At 40.5% G+C, this 21,343-nt stretch overlaps 1 protein-coding gene across 4 annotated transcripts; it reads right to left on the bottom strand.

Annotated features, from left to right (window-relative positions):
* Positions 1-3,452: 3,452 nt before the first annotated feature.
* On the bottom strand, positions 3,453-20,784 carry LOC137197909 (trafficking kinesin-binding protein 1-like). 4 transcript variants are annotated; one of them, XM_067611412.1, is made up of 18 exons: positions 20,601-20,784; positions 19,249-19,443; positions 14,266-14,342; positions 13,919-14,035; positions 13,493-13,593; positions 13,164-13,269; positions 12,993-13,071; positions 12,775-12,905; positions 12,607-12,681; positions 12,347-12,484; positions 12,186-12,262; positions 11,217-11,465; positions 10,832-11,112; positions 8,069-8,187; positions 7,172-7,379; positions 6,931-7,036; positions 6,119-6,244; positions 3,453-5,826 (listed from the first exon to the last, which is right to left on the bottom strand). In XM_067611412.1, exons 3-18 carry the CDS (start codon positions 14,314-14,316, stop codon positions 5,232-5,234), a joined length of 2,559 nt encoding a protein of 852 aa, XP_067467513.1. In that variant the 5' UTR covers positions 14,317-14,342; positions 19,249-19,443; positions 20,601-20,784; the 3' UTR covers positions 3,453-5,231. The 4 variants fall into 4 exon arrangements, with proteins under 4 accessions (XP_067467513.1, XP_067467514.1, XP_067467512.1 ...); XM_067611413.1 differs by having other exon boundaries at positions 10,832-11,109; XM_067611411.1 differs by lacking the exons at positions 19,249-19,443; positions 20,601-20,784 and adding an exon at positions 15,477-15,896 and having other exon boundaries at positions 10,832-11,109.
* Positions 20,785-21,343: the final 559 nt, after the last annotated feature.

Raw genomic sequence — 21,343 nt, 5'->3', positions numbered from 1 at the left:
TGGATGTGAAAGAAGTGGTTTATTTCTTCTTTTGCTTTATATTTAAACTAATAAACACATTTGAAAAAATAAAGAATTATATGCTTCGTATGTTTCGCCATGAAAGAGGAGACCACAGTCTGCAGAGTGTCCCAGGGAACTTATCATTTATGTATTATTATTATCATTATCAAGTTGATTTTCTCCATTATTAAATATTAAATGTAAAGAATTAGATGTACTGAAATAAAAAGAAATCACTGTCACCTTGCTGCTATTCAAATGACAGAGGTGTGACATACAGTTGTATTGCATAATCCTGGCAAATTCGTGACAATATCACAGTCACGCAAACAAACACATTGAATCAACAATTTTCTGCAGTGTCAAAGGGCAGCATTTTTTCTGATGCAAAATGATGAAAGCAAAAATCATACACATAAGAAAAAAAGTGTCCAACTATGGATTATGGGTAATGATGCTGGTTTTAGAGTATGATGAATGTATCCTGGGAGAAAGGGACAGTGAGCAGACACACAAAGGAGATGAAAGTCAGTCAATGCATCATTCAGGGTGCGGGCCAGAGAGTGTTCAAGAATATCTTCAAAAGAAAAGCAGGATGATTATGAGCTATAAGTTCTGTGCTAAATATTGAAAGAGCTTGAAGCGTTTGGAGAAACTGATATCGATTAAATTATTAAAGCAGGCTTAAAATAAATCCTAATAATTGCTTTTGGCTCCACTAGAGAGACAATAACAGCTTCTAGAGAGCAGAGTATATGTTGGCATTATGAAGACATTTTGTGTTATGAGAAATGTGTGATTAAACTTGGAATTGACAAATTTTGAGCTCAGTTAGAACCCTTTTATTGGGATTATCTCATAAGCAGTAACTCTGACCAAAGCCAGCAGTTACAAAAGGCTGCTAAGTTCAACCTGCTGAAGGTATTAGTAAGGGCTTTTCCTTACTAATACCTAAATCCACCGTGGTGGTGAATTGTGATGAAGCAGCCAATTATGCTGCTCCTGGCCTCGTGTGTTAAGTGAAAGATGTGTCTGTGTGAGTGAGAGATGGAGAGAGAGATCGATGAACAAAGCAGGCTCGGTGAATTATTCAGGGAAGTGGTTTTGGATGCCTTGGGGGAAAAGAGAGTTTGCTGTGTGTTTATGTGTGTGTGTGTGTGTGTGTGTGTGTTGGGCATTGAAGCCACTGCCTTGGACTGAGGTCGCACTAAATAAATCAGGAATTTATTGATACTTGAGATCCTGAGGGGGCCATGGGAATTGACTCAAACTTTCTGTTTAAAGAGCCGAGGCCAAAAGACTTCAGAGTTAAAGGCTCCGGAATGGTTTAAATATTTCTGTGGGACTGCTAGTTAATGTCTCTACTGTGTGTATGCACCATCAGATGTGTGATTGTGTGTGTGTGTTTGGACCCCTGTGAGTGAAGATCAAAAGGCAAAGAAGGCCAAAAGGTGAAGGCATGTGTACGGCCTCTTGCATGGTGAGATTCGAGCTCTCATACATGCATAAGTGCTCTGGTTTTGTGTGCTAATGGGCAAAGCCACACACTTATGAAAGGAACATGAGCTCCAAGAGTGTGTCTGTAATGAAGATCCAGCAATAGTGTCGAGCAGATGGTCCTGGTCCATCTATGGAACTGGCTGGACATACTGTCTTTCATTCTCTGTCCTGTCTGTCTCCAACATTGCCTTTCTTTCACTTCAAATAAGCTTTAGACAGCTCAAAGATATGATCCATCACATCTTTGATGCTATGGACTGTACTCCAACCAAATAAAACCCTGTAATTTCAAGCTCAAATGCGACTGTGACCATGTAACACAACAGCAATTCTTTCAAAGACAGCCATATAGGAAACATAGCTACACTTTTTAAACTCCAACCAACATCCATTATAAAGTGCTGTGAGTATTCCTGAAAACGTGAAATACATAGCTATGTGTATCAGATAAATGGTTGAAATGTCGCTCTAAGAAGTGGACAAATTTAATCAAACCTACAGAAACAAGACTATAAGAGTCTACAGCCACACTAATGGCTCACTGAGGCTGCTAACTTCAGGTCAACATGCTCACAAGGAATAATGTTTACCTTGTACACCATCTTAGTTTAGCTTGAAAGCATTCCAACATTCCCTTCTCAGCACTAAATACAAAGTACAGCGGAGGTTGATGGGTATAATTTTGCTGTTGGTCATAAATGAAAGTATTGGACAAATCAATCGATGATTGGAGCTAGATGGAAAATCAGGGATCAATAAAGTTATTACAATTCATCCTGAAGAGAACATAAGTGTAGTTGTACCAAGCTTCATTGAGGGTCCATCCAATAGTTGTAGAGACATTTCACTCAACTGTGGCGCTGCAGGAAAAGTAAGAGGGTCACCAAAGTAATTGAGATTCATTGTCTGTGAACCATGAATGTCTGCATACATTTTTGTGTTCAGGCGGCTCAGCAGCCAGTCCTCAATCCCGCCTGGCTCCAACTCGGATACTCTGATGGCCATAAGCAGCCCAGACCACCCCTGGGGCCCTGGGGCCTTAATGGTCATGCCCAACCATGACTGGATAACTCCAGTTCCTCCTCATTTCATCATGACCAAAAGGGGAACTGAACCTGCACAGCTCACACTGTGAAACATTCATGTTTAAAGAATTTTGTGCCAATTGATGTAGCAGATGTCAAGCTATTTCACTGAATCAGTGAAAACTTTGACCTGCTGGTGGAGCTAAAGTAACAGTTAGAGGATCAATAAAGCCATTAGGAGTCATCCCAAATTCCAAAGCAATCAATTTTATAACTGTTGGGATAGTTTGTTCATTCCAGGATCACTATATCTTGTATAAAAAAATAGACAATATCCCTTTTTATGTAATACATTTGTATATTTGTAAAACTGTTAAATAACATCCAGTTTAATATCGACTTTAATGAACAAATTTAGAGCATTATGTGTGGTGTTGATGAGGGGAAATAATTCTATTTATCTTGTGATAAATAAGATTATCCAAATGCTATTCTAATACGACCAATATCCAGAGGGAGAGATATCACTGACATTTGAAACAGAATTCAATTTAATTTCTTCTAATTAGACTCTTTGGCTGACATAGTGGCATTTTTTGGTTATTGCTCACCCCTTGTTCACCCCGTGGCTAAGAGAAGTTTAATAAGCTGCTCCCATCATATCCCTCATAGCAGAAGAGATAATGGATAATGGATGGTAATAGATTATGACTGTGCCAATGTGGACAGACGGATAAACGCAATGTACTTCACATGCTGACATGCTGAGTTATTCGTGAGCACCATCTGCTGGAGGAGGTTAAATTATGATTTCCTGTCTAGAACTCTTTTCATGATTGCCCCAGTCTTGAATGAGTCATGTTTTTATGTAGAGATAGAAAAATAGGAATTTTATGATACCACACAGAGAGGAAAATTACAAAATTATTGTTTGATGGCTGATTTTTTATTTGGAAAAATCCCTGATTACATGCTCACCCCAATACTTACGTAATCTGTGGTTCTTGGTTACGCGCTACACATAATGATTTCTTTATAAGTCATTACTGACATTTCAGTGACAATGAACAGTATATACAGTGAGCACATGAGACAACATCATTTTTCATGAAAAATAGTTTCAATCAAGATAAGATCTTCAAAATAAATAAGTGTAACAATCGACAGCTCCTTCACACCCTAAATCCAACACATGAAGAACATAAATCATCAATGGTTGAGGCACTATATTGCTTCATTTCACAGATGAAACCAGAAGGAAAATGTCCGAAAGCTTCCGAGCACAACGGCTGATTAGCCACAATCATTCCTCTCATACCTCTCTCTGTCCTCTTTGTGAGCTGTGGCTTCAGCGTATTGATCTTTCATGTTCTGTGGAAGCATCATCATCATCACTTCCCTTTGTAATGGCCAATTAGGAAACTAAACCAAAGCATCTTCAATACTGACATAAAATCTATTCAATGACTTGTTGAAAGGGACTTGTCGGACTCACACCCAATCACTTCAGGAGGGATATAGGAAGGGGTAAGAGAGTGAGAGTAGGGAGGACATACAGTAATTTCACTTATTTGGTGTAAATGTTTAATCGGTTATAAAATGTGGATCTTAATCCAATAACAGAGAGGAAAGGAAGGCATGGTTTAGCGCTACAGTGATACAAATAGCCAACTTGTGTGATGGCAGATTTGATAGAGTGCACCTGTCTGGATGTGTGTAGGATTTATGTGGATGTGTTTCAAAAAGGCAAGAGTGGGAGTACTACATCTAGCCAGCAGAGTCAGTCTCCAAAGCAGGGATCTGAGTGGACAGCAGTGTGAGATATTTGCAGCTTTCACTACATCATTCTTGGATTTCTACCAGACAGAAATCTCAATAGCTCCCTTTTTAAGATATTCTACTTTCCAAAGGGTCAGTTCACCCAAATTACATAAAATAGTTTTTTTGTGCCCAGATTTTAAGATTTTTGTCTCTGATCCCAATGCATTGCTGCAGTTACATTACACTAGAACTAGTGTCCATCCACAGAACAAACAGTTTGTATTTCATTTAAAGAAATAGTTTAACAATTTAGGAAATACACTTTTTCTTGTTCTTTTCGAGAGCTAGATGAGAAGGTTGATACCACTCTAAGACATGAGATTAATATCAATCTTCTCATCTCGGAAAGCATATTTCCCAAAATGTCAAACTTTAATTGGTAGAAAGAATTATAAACTGTTCATGGCATGGTCTGTGGAAAAACAAAGTAAATAGAGCTTTATATCTTGAAAAACAAGTTACTGTTTAAGTTTCTAATTGTAATTTTTAGGCTGTGAGCAATATGAGTCAAATTCCATTCACCCTCATCTCAGAGATATCTAAAAATCTGGGCACATAAAACCACAACTATCTATCTGCATGGCTAGATACCTTTAGTGGTCAGTTAGAAATGTTTTTATTTGTATTTTGGGTGAACAGATCCCTTTAAGTTACTTGCTGCTTTTAATTCAAGCATGAGTCACCACCTAAAAGCACTGGAGAGTGGATCGTGTCAGTGTCGTACCACAGTAGTGATTAGAAACTGTTCAGTAGTGCCACGTTGTTGTTATAGAGTATGAACAGTGTCAGTCAGTGTTTGGGCTCCAGGTGACTGCTCAACAGCCAGTCCTTGGCCCTGCCTGGCTCCTATGTGGATACCCTGATGGACAGAAGCAGTCCAGACTACTCCGGGGGCCCTGGAGCCTTCATGGCCATGCTGGCTCCAACCATGGCTGGATAACTCCGGTTCCTTCTTATTCCATCGGGCCCAAAAGGAGAGCCCGATCTGCGCAGCCCGCCCAGAGGCCCCAGGATGGGGCTGGGACTCACTGCTCTGCCCCCTTGAGCTCCAGCCACACCCAGCCGCTTCACCTTATCCAGCAGGTTGAGGTTGTGAACGGTCACGCTAACGTCCGTCTGGCTTTCGCAGTCCCTCCCTCTCTGCCTGCCCCTCATCCCTCCCGTCACTTCTTTCAGAATGGAACGGGCCGGTTTGGAAGCCAGGAAGTTGTCATAGGAGGGGCTCTTGAAGTCGAAGCCCACGGATATTGGCACAGCTGAAGCTCCCCGTCCTGTGGGGGAGTTTGGAGGAGTAGAGGGGCGCAGGGGGTCAGGGTTGGGGGCTCTGTTGGGAGTGATGGACGTGCTGAATAAAACCCCTTCGCTGCTCTTTCCGTGCTCCAGGCCCTGACTCTGGTGATACATTGCTGCTGAGATCCCTCTCTCCTGGAGAAGGCGCACTAACCCCAGGGATGTGCTGGTGGTACGTGTTGCATCTCTGCAGAAACATGGGAAACAAATGAGAGTCAACAACATACTAACTGGTAACTCCGTAAAATAATATTCCTCTAAAAAAAATCTTGAGTCTAAAAAGTTTACTTGATCCTAGCTGTGCAAGCTGATCTTTTGCCATATTTTAAATGGTCAGCACCTTTTTGTAAATAACCTCTGAAGAACTTGAGACTTTGTAGAAGCAAGTAAACAGATTTTTTCCACAGTAGTAAGAAGAAGAAATATTTTTAGATATCTGCAGAAGATTAAGTTGTTTCCTGGTGGATTTGGAGCCTTGCCTGAGGTTAGTTGAGGATTCAGAGGGCCTGAGACTGAGTCTGCGGGGCGTGCAGGGTGTAGCAGCAGGAGTACCCAACAGAGTGCTGGTCATCACACAGGAGGACGACGCTGGGACTGGGTTTAGACTGGAAAGAAAGTGAATGAGAGGCAAGAATAAAGAGACTTAGAAACATTGAAAAAAATGCTACTTCTTGCTGATTTCAACAACTTAAATTGTTCTTTCATGATATTGCATTATAATAGTGCGAAACTGGAATGTATTGTGCAATAGGGATGTTGTTTCTTCCAACCATAAGCACATGCATGTATTATTTAGCACCCTCCGAGTATCTAGCAGACAATATTGACTAAATGTTGTTGCTTGGACAAAATCCCAGCTCAACAACAGCTGTTTTGGTCTTATTCGTCCTCTGGGATTTAGTCAAATTCAGACTGAGTGAGCACTGCAGGCTTCTCAAAGCCAAACAAATCTGAACAACATAAACACATTTAGCTGCATCATATGTCTGAATTGCATTAATGTTTATATGTGAATTTTCAGTGTCATTGCAATATATGAAAAGTAATAAAAGATGCTTTTTTAAAAGCAAATTCAAAAGAGAAGAAAATGTTCATCCTCAGGGAAAACATCTGAGAGTTAAACATCATTTTGTCTTTTTTTTTTTTGTTTCATAATAGGTCCCATGTTTTTAAATGGCTGCTCTGAGCAGAAAAAAAAACTTTGGAATAGTTTAATAAGACATAATTGTGGAAGATCAAAGAGAAAACTTCAAGAAACTCAGACATTTTTAAGGCACACCATGTTGCCTACCTTGGTGTGACCCGCGTCTGCTCATCAGTTGGATGGAGGATCCGACAGGTAGTGAAGGTGTAAGTAGAGCTGGTGTGAGCCATGCATTTACCTGGGTAGTATGCAGCTGCAACACACACACACACACACACACACAAAACAGGTCATTAAAGAAGCCATGATACATTGTAGGTGTTTCAAACAGTTTTAACAGTATGAAGGTTTACATATATGTATGTACAAATGTACAATATGTCCTCACCCAGGGCGTCAGTGTTGCTGAGATGTGGCGATGGGGATGGAGAGGGAGGAGAAGGTGGAGCGAGGCTGGGCGGTGGCTGACCGAGGTTGGTGCTGCCTGTGCTGGAGGTGGAGGGCACGGCCGGGGAAGCGGAGGCCGTGGAGGTGGGCAGATTCTGGAAGTACTGCTCCCCTGGTTCATCTTCTTCAAAGCCGCCCCATGGATACACCTGCAGACAACGCAGCAGAGAGATGAGTCCACAGAATTATACATGCACACTGTACAAGTGTTACTAGTGTCACACTAATATTACTACAAGTAATATTAACAGTTATTAGGAGTAGGGTAAGGGTTATTTTGCAAGTAACAAGTCAAGTCATACCATATAAACACACACAAGGTGTTAATTATCACTTGCCTCCAAATATCAATATAAAGTTGAGTTATCCCAAACCTATCCATACAAATTTCCTGAATCTTCTCTTCAGTACGTATTTTATTTATCACTGTCCTCTCCAACTGAACTAATTGAAATGGGAAATAGCAGATAAGATGAAGCAAGATGGACTGCTAATTTGATATTATCAAGGAAAAGGAACATCTTGGAGTATCTCACTGCACAACACTGCAGTCTAGTTACATTGATCCTGCTCATAAATGTGATGTTTTTGCCCCTACAATAAAAGAGGACAGTAAATTCCAATTTTAGGGATGCGATAAAAAGTTAAATATTTACCAGTGAAGCTAATTACTGCTGCCACGGTGAGGTAAAAACTAACATGATTTTTGAAGTAATCTGCGTAATAAACCCAACACAGTTGTACATACAGTAAAAATACAGATATAAATTTGCATAAGGATGACCATATTGTGGATATAGATATGAAATCTGACACACAAACACATACACACACAGACCTGCTCCAGCTCCAGTTCGAGGGGTCTGTAGCCCTTTGACACGACTCCGGGCCTGGCATCCAGAATCACACCGAGGTGAGGCTGGGCTAACTGCTGCCAGTGGTGCAGGGTGGCAGAGCCTGGTGGGAAAAAACGAGTAAAAGTGCTGTGTACTTGTGATTACCCTTTCAATATCTTCAAACACATACAAATATGCTGAAGTCAAAAGAATGCTTTGATATTTTCAAATGGGGCAAGTACATTCATCACCAGAAACAGCTTGTTAGTAATTCTTACTTACTTTTTTTTACCTTTTCTTCTTGTGAATGGGAGTGCATTGTGTTATTCACCGACTATGATAAATGTGTATGAACTGGTCTTGTGACATCGGTACAGAGACAAACTCACAACTGTAACACAATGTAATAACAACAACCAGCATATGAGAATATACGAGATGGCAGACAGGTAACATTAACAATAGCTCTGTTCTATTTAAGTGTCCCAGTAAGTCATGACAGTGTGATAGTGAGCCAGCATGAACAATAGCAGGACCCTGAAACTGAAGCAGCTAAATGAAAGTCAGCCATCATTTATTTTATTCTTGACACTTGTGCTTTTCAAATGTCTTCAGTGAAAAAAGGCTTAATATGTGACAAATGCATAAAATCATAATATGTCTTTAATGCTATTAAATCTAGTGTGTAATGTCGATCTAAAAAGCTGAAGTTCAGTGACAGGTTGTGTGATCAGTGATCAGGATGAGCAGAAATGGTAAGTTGGAAGTGGAAAAGTGACATAAAAAAAGCAGCAGAAGGAGACATAAATGAAATGAAATGGAGAAGAATTTAGAATGAGAAAAGTTTTTTTTATTGGTCAGCCACATTGAATTGAAAATATAGATAGCAAGAAGTGATAGAATGAACACAGAAAAACTCAAAAAAACAAAACAGAGGAGGACAGCCAAATATAAAGAAATACATAAAGACAGAATAATACAGATAGAAGAAATGAGAAGGTGGAAATACAAATAAGCAAAAAGAAAATGTGTGTATGAAAACAGAAGCAATAGGAGGGTATATATATCTCCATGATATATATCATGGAGATGTTTGCTAAGATAACAGTATAACTACTACCAGCAGAGAGCAGCACAGGCAAACAACAACAACCTTTTAGGTTAAACCAACACTGAATCATAAAGGGGATAATAAAACACTGCTGTGACTCTCTCTGGCTTCAAACTTAAGCTAAATGTGAGTAAAACCAAAGAGATATTTATAGACTTTCAGAAAAATAGGAACAAGCTCAATCCCATGGAGATAAACAGGAAGTGGTTGAAAGGGTGGAGAACTTTAAATTCTTGGGCACAACAATCTCAAACACCCTGAAATAGGAAATTAATATGGACACTATAATCATGAAATGTCACCAGAGATTACACTCTTTATGACAACTGAAGTAGGTTAGGGTTTCTAAAGGGGCCATGAGGCTCTTCTATAAGGCAGCAGTGGAGAGCGTTCTGACGTTCTCTGTCACCGTCTGGTATGGGAATACAACAGCACAGGACAGGGCACAGTTGGAGAGGATAGTGTGTACTGCAGCCAGGTTAGTTAGCTGCGATCTCCCCTCTGTGTCCTCTATCTTTTACTCCTGTATCCAACGCAAGGCCCTCAAAGTGTCCTCTGACCCCTCTCACCCAGCAAATTGTCTTTTTAACTTACTCCCATCAGAAAGAAGATGTCAGTACATCGGTACCAAAACAAAAACAGTACATACCCTGTGGCAATTTGTATACTAAACTCTTAACGATTCTGTGCCCCCCTCCATTTGGGGTCCTTGCACTTTATGTTTGCATTTTGCACCGCAACTTTAATTGTAATATGCACTTTATTTTGCACTTTCACTTTTCTGCATTCTGCAGCTATGCACTGTGCACTTTATATTTGCACAACACAACTGTCCTTTTTAATCTATGTCTGTGATTAGGTTGGCATGTAATGACTGAGGTCAGGACAGGATGTGGGAATATTTTAGATAAAGATATTATAAGATATTATATGTGTATGCATGGACTGTATTTTATTTTGAGCTGCACTGCACTAAATCCCAATCAACTTGTTGAAATGGCAATAAAATATTGAATTGACACAATACTTGACCACAACCTGATGTAACATCAGTAAAGGTGAAGGTCTGTGACATCACTAAATCTCTATGCATATGTGGTAAAACAAGTATTTACAATTAAATACTGGATAGCTGTCATATGTAAATTGTAATTTTAAGTCAGTTTTCCCTCATCCCAGAGGGAGATCAGGATTATTTAAATATCAGCAGCAAATAATTTGGATGCATGGCCATCCGCTCTTGTGTTTGTCTACAACCAACCTCTTGGCTGTGTCTCTTTGTAATATGAGAGTGGAGAGGCAAAGCTGCCTGACTTGTGATGGTGCATGAGAGACCAAAAAGAGCTGAAGAGCATGAGTGATAGAGGCCTGTCATTACTCTCTTCTGCTCCCTTCTTCTTCTTGCTCCCAGCCCGGTCTCTGGCCCACCTCCTTCCTCTCTCCCTCTCTATCCCTGCTCCAGTCTTCCTCACCCAGCCCCATCCCTTCTCTCTTTCCCCCTCAAGTGTCCGCCAATGCCTGCTCTCCTTCCTCCTCTCCCCCTCCGTCCCCCAGCCTCTCTTGCTCCCTTTCTTTGTCCCGACCCCTCGGTGTCGGTCGACCTCCCGCTTCCTCCCCGCCTTGCAGCTCAACCCGCGCTCCCGTGCTCCCTCACCTTCAAGCGGTTTGACGATCTGGAGTTTGTCAGGGAGGTAAGGCCCTCGCGTGGCCCACAAGTGGAGGTTCCCAAGGGACATGATGCTTTCTGAGGGGGTCATCGCACTCTCCTGGCCCAGGGCATCATGGAGACCTCCATGTCCTCCCCGCCTCCGCTCCCTCTCCTCCTCAAAGAAGCGCCTCTCACTCAGGTTGTTTTGTCGACGCAGAGACAGGCGGCGCAGGGCCAGCCGCAGGTCCTCAGCCCCACTCGCCTTCTTCTCTCGGCCCTCTGCACTGCTGCCAGAGCAGAAAAGAAACAAAAGAATTATGAATTTTGAGGATTTTTTGGTCAAAAAGGCCCTCTTATTGACTATAACTCTGTCAAGGCCACTCCTCCTCACCTATCTTGATTGGATGTCGTCTCCATCAGGATGCTCTGTGTCCGGTTGTCAAGGGCAATACTGTCTGCGTTGATGTCACTTCCATATATGCTGGAGCGAGGCGTGGAGAGGCCGCTGGACTGTGGCGATGTGCGAGCTGACAGAGACTGGTTGGAGCCCGGGATGTTGGCGCTGGTTGGAGTCAGTGAACGCTGACGGACAGTCTGATTGACGTTCTTGACTGTCTCAAAAACACGCTTACGATGGATCCTGCACAAAGTCAAACGCAAGTGTTTTAATTCAATGCAATGTCATTAAAATGTAGTTATACAGAAGGTCTACTGTACTGTCTACTATTGTTGCTGTTGTTGTTGTGACCTATTGTTGCTTCTTTAAAAACATTTGAATGCAATTTTTGGAATTTAAAATTATACAAATTCCTTGAGGGCAGAGCTGTATTGTTAAACTTATATGAATGACACTGGAGTAAGTAACACATGTTTGGTTAGCTAATTAGCCTAGCTGATTTCCACATCTAAACTAGCCAAACATGCTTTATTTGGCCAATGAAGTTAGCTAACTTGCACTGTTTCTGGCTAATTTCTTGATTCTTAACTGGCCAACTGAAGTTGGCTAACTTACTGTTTTTGGCTCATTTTGTCATTCTTTCTTGGCCAATGATGTAAACTAACATTCTTTTTCTTTTTTTTTTTACTCCATCCTCGTCAACTAAGACTTTTTCAGAGCTGACAGTATAATCCACTAAATTCTTCTCTATAATTTTGCTTTTTCTTTTCTTCTATTTTTCCTAGCAATAACTGATATGTGTCTATCACACACTGAAAATGTTACTCTTAAACCAAACTTTGGTAAAATGTCAAAACCTAATGGGAATCATTATAAAATTGAAACTTTACTTTCTGAAATTTAAATAAGATTGTAAGACGATGAAGATGTTTTTGAGTGTAATATGAAGCACGTAATCCATACTTCTGTTCCTCGCACTCTGGGTCGTCCAGACTCAACTCCTTCCTCATTGTTCCCTCGATCTCAGCTGCCAGAGAATCCTGCAACACACATACTCATGTGAAGGAACAGATGATTATAATGTACACACACACGCTCTCACACATACGCACACACTCCCTCACCATGGGATATAGTCCCAGGGGATGGTAGCGTCGGGGGGTTCCTGCAGGGTAGTTTCTGTTCCTCAGGTTCTTCAGCTCCTCCTGGGCTTCATGCAGCATCTCGATGCACTCCAAGTACTTCTCCTCCAACTCCTGGAGCTGTTGTATTACAGACATTAAACTTAACTTTTAAAATCAAAGTCAAACAGTCTGGTGTTATGATAACACTGAGAGAAATACAGTCTTCACAATGAATAAATTATGATTTGGAGACCTCTTACCTCTGCTGTAAGCTGCCTCTGGGCATCTTTAGCTGCTATCAGGTGCTGAGAGAGCTCCTCATTTTCCACCGCATACTGGACACACACGGTTTGAATCAGCAAAATAAACAGAGCATTGCAGCGCTAATCTGTGAAGCTAAACAGATAATAATTTACATGTGTACTCACAGATTTGGCTTTCTTTTGCAGGTCGACTATCTGAGAGAGGAGGTGTGTGATTTCCTCTTGCTGCCGGGAGGCATCCTCAGTCTTACGAGCCAATTCCTCCGCTATGGTAGAGATCTGGAGACTGGATAACCCTGAAAGTAAAAGGGGAGAATGAGTTTAGTCAAGTTAGTATTTTAGTAGAAAATAGAGGGAGGAATGAAGACTGAAACAACACTTACTGAGTTCCTTCACACAGTCATTAACAAGCTGCTGTTCCTTTTCCTCATATGTTTCCGTCTCTGACTTTAGATGGTTAGCCTGCACATAGACATCCATGATTAAACACTACACTCCAAGCATTTTCAGTCTCCTAAATTGTGTGTGTGTGTCTGTAGTGTGTGTGGGAATACCTCTGAGCGGAGCGACAGGTTCTCTTCTTCCAGCTCTTTGAGTTTCCTCTGGAGTGTGTCACTCACAAAGCCTCCTGAAGCTGTTTCTATTTTACTCTTCTTACCCCTTTAAACAGATAAACAGAACAAGCCTGAAACTCCAAACTCATAGCTAGAAAGTCCACTGTTACTCTCTTATTCTCTGCAGTGTTCTAGTTAAGATGTGAAACTGGTGCTCACTTTTGCTTATGTTATAATATTTTGCATCATCAAAAACATATAAATTATTGACAATTACTTACAGACTGAAGAAGTGATATAAATTAAAAAAAAACAGGAAAGATGCTCACGTTGGGGAGCCACTGGACTCCTCCTCACTCTCCTCAGCTGCATTGGTGTAAAACTGCAGCAGCTCATCCTTCAGGTTCAGCTCATGGTGCAGCTGAGCCACCTGGAAGAGGAGAGATAATGTTCACTGCTCAGTGTAAATGTGTTTACTGTACATACATTAGGTAGACATATGTGTGGTGTGCATATGCGGCAAAAACATTGACCCTAAGTCATATCCCATTCCATCATGAAAGGGTTTTTTTTATACAAATCAAAAATAGCAGCGTGTGAGGTCATTGCACTTACACCAAAAGTGCCAAATCTGGCAAAATAGCTATATATAACTAATTACTGATATAAATCCTAAAAATCGTCACCAAAATTAACCAAATAAAACAATTTTATGAGTCAGCGATTGATTAATCTAGATTTATATGTGTGCAGACCTCCTCTGTGATTTGTCCCACTTGTTCCTCCAGATAGTCATTCTGCTCAGTCAGGGTTTGGTTCTTCTTAAGGAGTGATTGGCCGATCCTCGCAGCCAGCTCCAAATCTCTCTCTTTCTACAGGAAGAGAAGAGAAGAGAAGAGAAGAGAAGAGAAGAGAAGAGAAGAGAAGAGAAGAGAAGAGAAGAGAAGAGAAGAGAAGAGAAGAGAAGAGAAGAGAAGAGAAGAGAAGAGATGAGAAGAGAAGAGAAGAGAAGAGATGAGAAGATTTAGCCTGATTAAAAATCCTCTCTAGTGCAGCCTTGAAAATTACACTGATAGAACAGACAAAAATAGACCCGTCTCACCTCCTCCAACAGACGTGTGACAGCATCGATGTCATTGTACGTCTTCGTCATCTGGCCCACTCTGTCTGCACATAGCACTGTGGAAATATCAAACACACAAACAGAGTGAGGAGAAGGAGGTGCAGAGCAAGACTGAGAAAGTTTTCCTGCAAATGTCCCACCCTGTCATCAACTCTAGTGTTACACATGAACACGTACAATGGCACACACGCACACACACACACACACACACACACACACACACACACACACACCCACAACATTACGTAATGGAAGAAAATCATCCAATCAGAGGGTGTGGATGGGTCATGTTTAGGATGCAACACTTCCATCACCAATGCTACAACGTTAGTGCATGAGAACAAAGTTAAAGGGGGAAGGGTTGTTTTCCATAGCACACTGCTATCGCCTCTGTTGCCCCCGGGGCGATTTATTGACTTCAGTGCTCAAAATCAATGATGTACTGTACAAGGTTACTGAATTCATTATGTTAAACCTCTGTAATCCAGTTAGTATTACAACTAGTTTCTTCTGTGAAAATGATTAAATTGTTGTTTCATTCAGGCACCTTTCTGAAAACAAAGATTAGCAACAATGCTCAAAGTATTATCCAGTCTGTCTCACACAGGCACAACAATGAACCATGGCAGTGTGTGTGTGTGAGAGAGAGAGCTGAAATGTCGAAACCATTAATCAGAATAGAGCTGTAATACAATAAAAAATATCCATCATAATAAACCGGGCCACAAAGTGACATCTTCCAATGTCTTGTTTTGTCACATCAACAGTGTAAAACCCAAAGAAATGCAATTTACTATAATGGAAGACCATGAAAAGCACAAATTCCCATATTTGGGACACCGAAAGCATCAAATGTGACATAAATGTTTATCCAATCATCAAAATAGTTTCTTTTCGATTGACTACCTAATTAATTACTTCATCTCTAAACCAGAATACACACGAAACGGTACTGAAATGCTGTTTTTGTGTTGCTTGAGATTCTGCTCAAGTAAATGTTAATACTCTGTAATCTAATGCACTGTGAGAGAAAAATCTCAAGCTACAAAAGTCAGCTTGCATTTCAGTCTGCTGTGCACAAAAATCAAATCAAAACACTGGATAGAAATGAATTCGACAATCAAGCTGATCAAATATATTAATCACATTAGACACGTCTCCCTTTTCTGTATTCTAGATATGTGCTTTACCTTTCTCATCCTCGTTATAGTACCAGTCATCCAACTCACATTCATCCCCCGTTAATCTCTCTGTCCTGCTCTTGTTGTCCATCTCCTCTCTGAGCTCCACATTGACAGACAAGCAGAAATGATAACCGGTCCAAACACCGATCCGTTCACTTTCTCACACTCACTCCCACAGCTCAGCTAGTGTATAACAGGCCCGGAAACTAAATTACCCTCCGCCCACATGCCCCCGTGAGTGAGTGTGAGGGAGGTGGAGAGATGAGAGTGTCCATCCGCTTTGGAAAAGCTCTGCATCTGCTGAGGTGAAATGGAAGTAGAAGCTGTATTATGATTGGAGAGAAAGAATTAAGAATGAAGTGAGAGTCAATCCGAGAAGGCGGGCTGCAATGTGAACTCCCACATCGCTCTCCTTTTCACCTTTCTCTCATTCCCTCACTTCCTCTCTTCAGCCCCGTGCAAGGCCATTGAACATATACCTGCCTCCAGAAACAGTTGCCATGGTGATCCTCATCCACAAACAAACTGCTGACACATGCACGGGCACACACAGGTAGAGGCTTATCTTTGGGGCTCAATAACAGAACACAACAGACTGGGAAACAATAGTCTGACTTTTTTGTAACATACTTCCTCTTGACTCCATAGATTACTCACAATATTGCACCATGCTCAAACTAAAACTGTAAAATGATCACTACACTCAACAACAACAATAACTCATATTAAAGCAGGTAATGTTTTTACATGAAAACAATAAAGGAAGAAGTGTTTAAAACTAAAAAAATGTACATTAGACAAAAGAATCTTCATTTTCCAATGTAACTTAAAGACTTACAAAGGGCTCATAAAATTGTCCAAAATCATTAGACATACAGAATTATGTGCAGGCAATGTACACAAAAGAAACGTAGAAAACATTTTTTTTAATGTATGAAATAGAGCGAATGTGTTGCAGGAGATGAATATATGAAGTTGTAAGTATATAAACTAAAGATACAGTATGCTGACAATACTGTCTATAAAATAAGAAACACTCAGACTAAATCAGTTCATTACAACTTAGAGGAGATACAGTGAAACTTGCAAATGTAGGCCTATGAGACAACACTCAGTCTAACAACAAATACAAAGTCTCCATAACTCTGAATCTACCTACTATCACAGAGAAGATAAGTTAGTTGCAGAAATCACTGAAGATTGTAAGTATGTAAGTAGGCACCACCTTGTGGAGGGAGGCTACAATCTCAGTTATATCACAACGGGGAAAAGAAAAACTAGATTGTAGTAAATAGTGAGAAATATCACTAGATTAGAAAACAGACACACTTGTACTTGCTAAGGGGAATAGAGAAAAATCTTACTGAATCTTATTCATTTATTGATAAGTCATTTGGTCTATAAAATGTTAAAAATGGTGAAAAATGTCGATCACTGTTTCCCAAAGCCCAAGGTGATGGTCTTAAATGTCTTGTTTAACCGACCAGTCCATAACCCAAAGAGGTTTACATTACTGTTGTGACTATTTTGAGCGATGGTCAGCACCTCAGTGGAGAAAAGCGCACATGAACCTTTGATGTGTTAAAGCTGAAAATGTTTATTGAAGTACTTGGCCGAGGAGAACTGAAATATGCGAACATCGAAGTCATCTGCAACTTGGATGCTGTCTCTTTCCATTCTGGCCCCTGAAGGTCTGAGACCTAGTCTTTATCAGCCTACAATATGAAAAATGAGTCTAATTGGTTCACTAGTTTCTAAACAAGGAACTTCATTTCACCCGTGTCAGTAGGTCACGTTGCATGGAACTTCAGCTGTTTTGGTTTGAATGTCTGACTGTGTCAATAGAATCTACACATCCACCTATCTGTGTTGTCTAGGAAAGCCTCCTCCGACCTTGGTGACCATGGCAATGCTGATTTACCCTCTATCAGAGAAGTTTCTGCTTTCCCCAAAACATCACAGACAGCTGGAGTCTCAAAGAGAGGAGAATAAGTCCCCTTCCTGCTTAAGAATTACAGTGTGACCTCAAGGCCCAGACTTGACCCAGTGTAACCCAATTTGTAACCCCTAAAGATGGAAAATTCCATAACAATTACTATCACAGAAGACTAAATAAACCAGAAAATATTCACATTTGACAAGCTGGAATCTGAGAATTTTGACATTTTTATCTAAAAAAATGACTAAAACAATTAACTGATTATCAAAATAGTTGGCGATTAATTTTGTGTTGACTGACTAATCAATGAATCATTGCAGCTCTAATTGTATCAAATGCATGCTGCATATTATGTGTCCCATACAACAGAAAAAAACACTACTTATGTTAATGGATTTGAGACTTTGAGTTCAGTTCAGTTCAGACGTTCTTAGACAAATTTCATTTCTACATTAAACTGTCACAGAAGAATTCCAACACTATATAATAAACCAACAGCAAACATCAATATTAATGGCAGCGTTACAAAATTGTTTATACTGGCTATTGCTGTAGACAGGGCTGTCCTCTCTCCTCAAGCCTCTTCTCTCTACTCACTGAGCCTCTGAGCCAGTGCATCAGGCAGAGAGGTGATACGGCAAGAGGAGAGCAAAAATTATTTATTCATCAACTATTTATTGATCTTGCTGCACCAACCAGCAGAATCATTACCTCTTTTAATGTCGACTTAGGAGAAATATAGTTCCCTCTCAGGTTACAAATCAAGCATTTCACAAGGTTTTCATTTTTTATTACGACCCACTGGAGGACTTCAAAGACAGATATGGTGCCAATTAGGGAGAGTGGAATCAATGAAATACTATTTCCCAAAGATATCACCAGATTATTACATTTCAACTACTATTGAAGGATTAAATATAAGATGTTTCGAGAAAATCAGGTGGTGAGGCATCCATATGTTGCGTACCACGTGATCCCAATTCAATGTGAACAGAACTGAACTGTGGAATCGCCTCATTAAAACAGCAAAGGACAGAATGAATGGAAAGGTGGTCACACAGTTCCCCCTCGACAAATCAGCTCTACTCAGTTTTTGAACATGCTGTATGATCTGCTGTATATCTATAAATATTTGTGTTGTAATGTTAGCTCTATTAAGTGTCTATTTAAGTTATATATTACATATTGCATATAACATACTGTACATGCATATTAAACTAAAGTATGGCCATGGAGCAAATGTTACATCTGGTTTATTTAGGAGCCAAAGATGTTAAGATGCACGATTGAGAACTGGTATTCTTCCTCTGGCCAATCATATTACATGAGCTGTGTGATTTGGGTGAATTGAAAAGTGCAAAGCATGAAACTGCTCAATAAAACCATGAAATATTCTGTTGTACGGATGATCAAAAACTGGAATGGTTGTTTAATTTTGATGTGTTTAAGTTTGCTAACTTAAAAGAAAAGCCTGGATAAGAAAGCAAGTATTTACCCAGATTTCTCGAGTGTCATCCAATATTATATAGTGCATGTTTTTGCCAGTGACTTATGTATTTTGTTTAGACAATGCAGGTCTGAACTCTGGTCCTGGCTTATATGAATGTTTAGTGTCTTGTGAGCCTGTGTGTGTTGTATGCATGACACAAAATAAAAACTTCATTCATTCACTCAGTTTTGGCTGGGGACATATGTTGCATGTCATCCCCTTGTATCATGTCTAACTCTACTATCATCTTTCGAATGACAGTCACATCAAGAATATCAGCAGCACAGGAAACAGACATATACTGTATATAATCATGTCACTGCTGTCAGCTGTACGCCAGGCAGACTTACAGAAGTATTTGAGTGTCTCTTCGATCTGCTCAGTGGTCAGGTCGAGCCGGGTGTCCGGTGCGATGAGGGGAGTGTGCAGCCAGTCATCGTGGTCGTAGCCGTAGACAGTGTCAGCCCGCAACCGGTACACCGGCAACTGCTCCTCCAGAAGACTGATGATCTCAAACTCTGGCAGGTCGGTACTGTTGCACACATCTGAACATCAGAGAGAAGAAGAGGGGAAGAGGAGATTAAAGTGAATATACTACAGCCTGGTGGTCTGTATAATGTCAGAGTGCTGGCTCACATGAGATCCCTAATGAGAGCTCACTGGGTTTGGTTGAAGGTTGATATTAATACTCAAATGCAAATCAAAGGCAACGGCACACATGGAAGCTAATTCGTGTTAAAATTCAATATTCATATGTACAAACTCTTTATCTGATCACTCTACTTTCTGTACTTTAGAGTTGAAGTGAGCCTGTCATTTGCAATCAGGAGGATGATTATTTGGATTAATAACTGTCCTGCAGCATGTGACTGATATTGTACCTGTGATCCATGTATGCTGTTATGAATGTAAAGTACATTTTTACATGCAAAAACTATGATCAGCTCTAAAATATGAGGCATTGTTATATAAACTACCCAACATTGTATAAAGTAGTTAGCTCCACCTCCACCTGCTACAACATTTAACTGCTGCTTACACATTAATGTATCTGCATTAAAAATCCAACAATAGATGATAAAGTAACATCCACAGGAGGCATTTTTCCACATAACAACTTCTACTTTTGATACTTGAAGTACATGTTTTATTGCTGGTACTTAGAACCTAGTGTCCTTTTACTTATGTTAGATTTTGAAAGCAGGACTTCTACTCACAGAATATTTTCACATTGTTGTATTTCCACTTCCTAAAGGATCAGAATACTTCTTTCGCTACTGGATGTATGGTTGCATATTTTTTACTGAAACAACTGTTAAAACTATATCTTGTTTAGAGTATATAAAATGATGCCAGTTAGGACATTAGGTCTTTGAAGCAGCTTCACTTTGAAATATAGAAAAAACTAATGGAAAAAAAATTATAAATCCAACTAAACACATTCTACATAATACATTCATTACATTTTTAAATGCTGTATATGTTACTCACAAGAAAGAACAGCAATTAATACACTGTAAACTTTAAACATCATGTTTTGAAAAATAAAGTTCTCTATCTGGAGATTTGTATGTTTTTTGTTCAGTTGAAGACACATTTCTACTCTTTTTAGGTTTATGAAACCATTTTAAAACCCACAGGACACTCAACATAATACAAACTAAAATCAAAACACAGCTGACTCTCACATGCACACATGTACCTGTGATGGTCTCGGCGTCCCTGCAGTCGGGCGGCGCTGCTTGTGTATCAAGCTGGCTGGACTCCCCCTCGCTCACATACTGCTCCTCACGAATGTGCTGCTGGTGTGGGTCTGGGTCTGGGTCTGGGTCCGGGTCCGGGTCCAGGTCCAGGTCTGGGGCTGGGGGCAGGGAGGGGGCCGGGGAGGCCAGCTTGGCTCACCTCTCACTGGTGGAGAGAAACAGGGGCCATGGGCCTCTGGAGCTGGAGCTCCACTTGGTTAGCAGGTCCACCTGATAGACTGAAGACAGCAGATAAAGCAACCTGGAGAGGAGAGAAAGAGAGAAGTAAGGAAGGATGGAGGGAGAGAAACAGACTTTTGCAGAGCCATACATACTTGTGTTGATGTAACCTAGAATCCACACTAAACAATGCAGCTCTCTCTTTCCCTACAGAGTCTTTAACTTAAAGTGCTGCTGCTGACTCGGCAGTGTGCTGCCTGCCAGGAAGCTGCATAAATCACAGCCTATCCACTGCAGACACCACTTTTCATCTGTCCGGAAATGAACAAGAAGGCAGATGGAGGTTAAGGGCAACTCTTGATAATGACATAATATCACGACAGTGTACTGTTTAATTGATACACACATGGGAAATACTTTTTTTTCATCGTGGGAGGCCAGATGGCAGGTTATACTATGGAACAGTGGCTCTAGAGCTGCAAGGAGTTCAGTTTAAAGGCCACTTCAGCGGTTAAAGAACAAA

This window comes from Thunnus thynnus, chromosome 15 (assembly GCF_963924715.1).
Source record: "Thunnus thynnus chromosome 15, fThuThy2.1, whole genome shotgun sequence".
In the NCBI taxonomy this organism is placed as follows: domain Eukaryota; kingdom Metazoa; phylum Chordata; class Actinopteri; order Scombriformes; family Scombridae; genus Thunnus; species Thunnus thynnus.
This window is presented reverse-complemented; position numbering and strand designations above follow the sequence as displayed.

Excerpts from the sequence above, each read along its gene's own strand:
- LOC137197909 (XM_067611410.1), bottom strand. The coding sequence starts at position 15,558 with ATGGACAACAAGAGCAGGACAGAGAGATTAACGGGGGATGAATGTGAG. Across the intron at positions 12,682-12,774 it reads TGCAAAAGAAAGCCAAATCT|TATGCGGTGGAAAATGAGGA; the intron begins GTGAGTACACAT and ends GTGTGTGTCCAG. Across the intron at positions 11,113-11,216 it reads ACGACATCCAATCAAGATAG|CAGTGCAGAGGGCCGAGAGA; the intron begins GTGAGGAGGAGT and ends CTGCTCTGGCAG.